Here is a 6,533-nt window from a genome sequence, read left to right on the forward strand (position 1 = left end):
AAGAAGAAATCAAGGAAAAGAAATCTACCAGTCAAGGAAAGTCAAATAGCAAGAAGGAAACGTCTAAGAGAGATGGCAAGGAGAAAAAAGACAGAGGAATGACAAAGTTTCAAGAAAGTATCAGTGAGAGGAAGCCTCCCCTAGAAGATGTGTTTAAGAAGCCTCTACCTCCTACTATGAAAAAGGAAGAGAGTCCTCCTCCATCTAAGGTGGTAAATCCATTGATGGTGGTAAATCCTGGGTGAATATGGAGGAGACAGTGACTATGAGGAAGAGGAAGAAGAGGAACAGGCCCCTCCTTGTGCAGCCTTGTGTAGCACAGCCTCAGCCTCAGCCTCATGAGGAGATGACCAAGAAAGAGAATGAAGATGACAAACTCACTGACTGGAATAAACTGGCTTGTCTGCTCTGCAGAAGGCAGTTTCCCAATAAAGAAGTTCTTTCCAAACACCAACAACTCTCAGACCTGCACAAGCAAAGCCTGGAAATTCACCAGGAGATAAAACCGTCAGAGCAAGAGCGAGCCTATCTGGAGAGGAGAGAGCGTGAGGGAAGGTTTAAAGAAAAAGGAAATGACAGAAGGGAAAACTACAGTCTTTTGATTCACCAGAAAGGAAACGGATTAAATACTCAAGAGAAACAGACAGTGATTGCAACCCTGTTGATAAAGAAGACACTGACACTGGTAGCAAAGGAGGCTGTGCCCAGCAGGCCACTGGCTGGAGGAAAGGGGCGGGCCTGGGATATAGCCATCCTGGATTGGGCTCATCAGAAGAGATTGAAGGGCAGATGAGGGGTCCTGGGGGTGGTGCCCCAGGAAGAACCAGCAAGAGACAGTCTAATGAGACTTACCGAGATGCTGTTCGAAGAGTCATGTTTGCTCGATATAAAGAACTCGATTAAGAGTGGAGACACCCCACAGGACACAATTTCCTCCTTGTTTTGTTTGTCCTTTTCTCCTTTTGTTTTGTTACTGTTCTTGCTGCTAGAACTTTTTTAAATAAACTTTTTTCAATGTGAAAAAAAATGTTTTGTAATGAGATGTTAATTCTCAGTACTATCTCTGCCTGCATTAAAGAACATCTTTTGTTTTTGGTAAATCATGCTGTCATTCAAGCAATTAGAATCTGAATTATATATATGAGATAGCACTCTAATAGGCTATGTACTTTCAACAAGGTTTTGTTCTTGTAGGTTGTGCTCTTGATTACATATTTAGACCCCACAGACCCTTTAATAGTTCTTCAACCTGCTTTGTTCTTTGAAAGTCACCAGTCTATACCCTGTGAGCTTAATTTCCATGCAAATAGTTATACAATATTTATCCCTTTAACCTGCTCCATTTAGTTAGCATAATACTTTGGGGAGTCTTCATTTCTTTATGCTGCTGTGCAGCATCTCTCATGTGGTCAGGCATGGTGTCTCATATCTGTAATCCCAGCATAGAGTCAGAAGAAGAAAGATAGGCTCAAGTTAAACAAACAAACAAAAAACAAAAAAACCTGGTATACATAGTGAATTCCTGGCTACCTAATGGCATCCTGTCTCAACACACAGACACAGGCACACACACACAGACACACAGACACAGACACACAGGCATAGACATAGACACACAGACACAGGCACAAACACACAGACATACAGACACAGACACACAGACACAGGCACACACACACAGACTCACAGACACAGGCACACACACACAGACACATACACAGACACACACACAGACATACACACAGGCAGACACAGATACACACACAGACACACACAGACACAGACACACAGGCAGACATAGATACACACAGAGACATACAGACACAGGCAGACAGACAGACATACATACAGACAGACAGACACATACACAAACACACAGACACATACACAAACACACAGATACTCACAGACACACAGGCAGACACTGACACACACACAGAGATACACAGGCAGACAGATACACACACACAACCACACAGACACAGGCATACACAGACACATGGACACGTACACCATTGTGCGGCTGCAGCACATACCTGTGCCTTGGCTGATAACTGTGCTGTGAGTGATGCTTCGTCTGCTTCTTGTTTTCTTCTGACTGGGTGTTGCCCTCCCAGCCAACGGAGTTCATGGTGCTATCTCTCTGCCTTTCCTCAGACTGTTCTTTTTGGCTTCATATTTTCTCATCTGGCTTCATTTTTTTAGGAGTGTCTCACCATTTCTCTTCCATGAAGCCTTCTCTAACTAGACTGATTTTTCCAAAGTCCATCTAGAACTTACCTGTTCAGAACAGCTTATCCTTCAACTTTGCATAAATATTATCTAAGTATAAATTGCAAGGAATATCAAATGATATATGACACTTTTTCTTTTCTTTTTCTTTCTTTCTTTCTTTCTTTCTTTCTTTCTTTCTTTCTTTCTTTCTTCTTCTTTTTTTTTTTTTTTTTTTGGTTTTTTGAGACAGGGTCTCTCTGCGTAGCCCTGGCTGTCCTGGAACTCACTCTGTAGACCAGGCTGGCCTTGAACTCAGAAATCCACCTGCCTCTGCCTCCCAAGTGCTGGGAGTAAAGGAATGTGCCACCATTGCCTGGTTGATACTTTTTCTTAAATAGACTTAAAACATATTTGCGGGCTGGAGAGATGGCTCAGTCATCTTCTGATGACTGCTCTTCCGAAGGTCCCAAGTTCAAATCCCAGCAACCACATGGTAGCTCACAACCATCCGTAATGAGATCTGATGCCCTCTTCTGGTATGTGTGAAGACAGCTACAGTGTACTTACAGCTACAGTGTACTTACAGTGTATTTTTATAACAATAAATAAATCTTTAAAAAATATATTTGCTTAAGTTATAGGATAAAATCTATATCATACCAATACTTCCCCCCAGAATAAAGATGTTCTGAAGTTTTTATTTTCATATTCTGAGAATTATTTTATATTCTGAGAAATTAAATATAAAATCAAATGCACTTAATAAATAGGAGACATTGTTTAATTGAGGGCTCCTATTTGCCTTATTTTTCTTATGTAGCCAGAACTAGAGATTATAGATCTGGTGGGAAGGCCCCTGCAGTAGTTTTTCTATACACTTGTCCATATCACCTTAACCTGCTCCTTGTATGTGGCAAAGCAGCTTCATGTGACAGTTGCTGGGACAGACTAACTGAGGAACCTGATTCCACAATGCAGTCCATCCATAGCTTTAGCCTGACTCTGAGGCCAGGCCAATTCCAAGTCCCTTCTTCCAGTCGGTGCCATTTGTACTGCACTACATGGTCACAGAATGTGAGTACTTGTAAGACCTCGGAAGGTGTGGACTACTCTAAGTGGGCAGAATATTACTGCCTAGTTGTAACTTTACCCTGTTCTTTGTTCTAGTTACGAGAATCACTAGTGATGCTAAAAGCTGCCAAGAAGATGCGCTGTAGGATTCAGAGGTATAACTACATGCAACTTGCAAAGACAGCTGGCATGTTTATGAAGCAGCCAGGCAGAGTAGTGTGAGCACTACACCTATGTGAGCAGAGATGCACATGTGTAAGGCCAGGGTAACATTTCTGTTTCCAGACGTGTCACATGATTACACAGTTGCATGGGGCAGGGACTAAGTCAGTGGTAGAATGTATGTTTGCCTAATATAAGGCCCTGGTTTCCTCCCAATGCACCACAGAAATAAAAGGAGAAAGTAGTTATTTATACAGTCTCTAAATCTCACAGCTAACTACATAACACAGCTAGAAAAATGATAGAGCAACCAAATAGCTTGTTTTTCAAAGAATTTGATAAATTACTTTAAAGATAGTTATTTAGAAATCACGTGGCATTTAAAAAATTCACCCATGAGAATAATTCCTTTAAAATATTTAGGATTGAAATTGAAAATTCCAAGTTAGTCGTCACAATTGAAAAACAAGCAAGAGAAATGGAAGCACTTGGTGAAAAACTGTTGAATGCAGGAATCAGTGTGGTAAGTTTAATAGGTTTCTCATTAGTGTCGTTTCTATGGAAGAGATGTTCTTTCTCTAGTACTGTTTCACAGGACTCTGTTATCCACAACGAAAAGGCTCATTCATAAAAATACTTTTTAATCACCTTGCTACTATTTACTAGTAGAGATGAAAGTTCTCTGGCTTTACAGAAATTGACTGAATTAATAAAAGAAATGATTTTGGTAGAATTTTTAGTGAGAACCATTGACGGTCCTGTTTTACATAGCCATCCATTGATGGGCACACACCGTGCTTGCCACAGTTCGGTTGCTGTCAACGGTGCTGCTTTGGACGTAGTGAGTATGTCTGGGTCTCTGATAGAAATTTTGAATAACTCTTACATTCGGTGGTGGTTAGCCGAAGGCTTCTGGCTTTACCTTGCTGCCAGTCCCTTACAGTTAGCCTCTGTTTTGCTTTCTGTTGCTGCTAACTTAGGGAGAAGAACATTATTTCACTTTAGATCTCCCCAGTCATAGTCAGTCACTGAGAGGTAGGGACAGGAACGTAAGGCAGGGGACTGAGGGCAGGAACCGAAGCATATACCTTGCTCCCCATGGCTTGCTTAGCTATGCTTTCTATACAGCCCGGGCCCACATGCCCTCAGTTGGATGGGCCCACCGATGTCAGCAGTCAGTCAAGAAAATTTCCCCATACATGCCCCCAAGCCAATCTGACTGTGAAATTCCTCTTCCCGGATGTGTTAAGGTGGCAACTAAAGCTAACTGTGACAGCTTCGGGGGAAAAATAACTTACAACAGAAGGGTTTTGTGTGTGTGTGTGTGTGTGTGTGTGTGTGTGCCAGAGAATTGCTGTGTGTTACTCACTCCGGGTTTTAGAAAGAGAAGTTATGTCTGTAAAGAACAACAACAAAACAAAAACAAAAACAAAAAAGACACGGCTTCTTGGTTGTCTTGGACCTTGCAGAGTACCCTAGGACTCCTACCACTGACTGTCACCAGTGTCTGAGCTTCCCAACCATGTGACAGTCCGTGCCCCTCAAAGGTGGATATTCCACTAGGATGGAAATGCTGTTGCTGTAGAACGAAAGCTGTGCATCTATACACCAACAGAGCAGCATCCTGGCATCCATGCTCTCCTTCCTGGAAGCTGACTCCTGCTGCATTGTGTGCCCCAAAATAGACCAAAGAAAGCAGGTGCTCTCTTTACTCAGTGAGCCCAGGCTCTTTTGGTTTAAGCATCTTTCTTCAGCTTAGCTTGAACATTGATTTGCTCTCAGCATTGTGTTGTAAAATCCTCTGTTCATCAGACTTCATAGGCCTCCGAGCCCTGACTGCCAATCTCCTGAAGCATCAGCGGGTGTCCAGTAACATCCTTTGAAGCCCCTAAGACTTTCTCTTTTCTATTCCCAAAGTATACCATAGTTAGCTTATTTTTAATTTTTAAAATGACCTTTATAATTTCTCACCTGGATACACTGTGTGCTTGCCACTCCCATCCCTCTTCACTCCTCTCCCTCATCACAAATCTCCTTCTCACACTGTTGTCTACTCATTTGTTTTGTGACTCAGTGAAATTAACCAGGGCCATCTGTGTGGGCTCAAGACTAAAGATAGTGATGTTCCCTCTCCAGAAATTTCTTACATAGCTCCTTTTGGGTTACAGTGTTTGTGATTAAAATTTCTGAATTGATTTTATTATTTATTATATTATGAAATTATGAAATTTCACAAGGCCATTCATGACTGAGGATGTGACTCTGTTTGCCTAGATTGTGCCCAGGTCGGCTTTCAAAACAGCACTCCACACCCACAGAAACCACACAATCTCTCTCTCACACACACAGACAGATGTGAGCACACACACATGTACAGATACATACACATACGTGCTCACATACATGTACAGGCACACACATGTACATGCACATGCATGCAAACACATACATGCAAAGAATGACTCACAAATACTAAATAGTCATGTTTAGTACTGTTTTTCTTTATTGGATTATTTTTTACTAGCATGCAGAGAAACAGTGGGACATTTTTTTATGTACATATGTCTTTATCCATTGTTGCTAATTCTTCAAACCCCAGTGCCCCTCCTGGGCCCCCTTACTCCCCTTTCCTAAGTCACTTTATTTCCCCAGAGTTTTCCTCTTCAAAAAGTATATTCCATTTCTGCCATTCTTACAGTTGCTGAATTGTGGGTGGAAACTGAAAATTTAAGATTCACAGAAGTTACTTACATCCTGATTTTTAAAAGTTCGCCTTTGTAATTTGTTTTAGGTGGAAGCAGCACAGGAAGGAGGACCGGGGGAGACAAGGAAGGACGTTGCTGCATCGTGGAGTCAGGTGGAGCTGATGGAGCTCACATCTGAGCTTGCTAAAGAGAGAATGCAAGATGATTCTTGTAAAATGGAAGTGCAAAAATATAAGGAACTCTATCTAAAAGAACTAAGAAGTAATAACGCCTTACTCTCACGCCTTCAAAACAGGTGAGAGAGAGTGAGAGAGCGAGCGAGTGAGAGAGAGAGAGAGAGAGAGAGAGAGAGAGAGAGAGAGAGAGAGAGAGAGAGAGAGA

At 41.9% G+C, this 6,533-nt stretch overlaps 1 protein-coding gene across 2 annotated transcripts in view; it reads left to right on the plus strand.

Moving 5' to 3' along the window:
* Positions 1–6,533, plus strand: part of Ankrd26 (ankyrin repeat domain 26) — a 47,389-nt gene that overhangs the window by 27,381 nt on the left and 13,475 nt on the right. The window contains exons 4-6 of one of the 2 annotated variants that reach the window (XM_021214935.2): positions 3,382–3,440; positions 3,871–3,970; positions 6,239–6,447. In XM_021214935.2, the coding sequence (XP_021070594.1) occupies positions 3,382–3,440; positions 3,871–3,970; positions 6,239–6,447 (368 nt within the window). The remainder of the gene's footprint in view (positions 1–3,381; positions 3,441–3,870; positions 3,971–6,238; positions 6,448–6,533) is intronic. The other variant, XM_021214936.1, reaches the window with a different exon arrangement.

This window comes from Mus pahari, chromosome 15 (genome assembly GCF_900095145.1).
Source record: "Mus pahari chromosome 15, PAHARI_EIJ_v1.1, whole genome shotgun sequence".
Taxonomy (NCBI): Eukaryota; Metazoa; Chordata; class Mammalia; order Rodentia; family Muridae; genus Mus; species Mus pahari.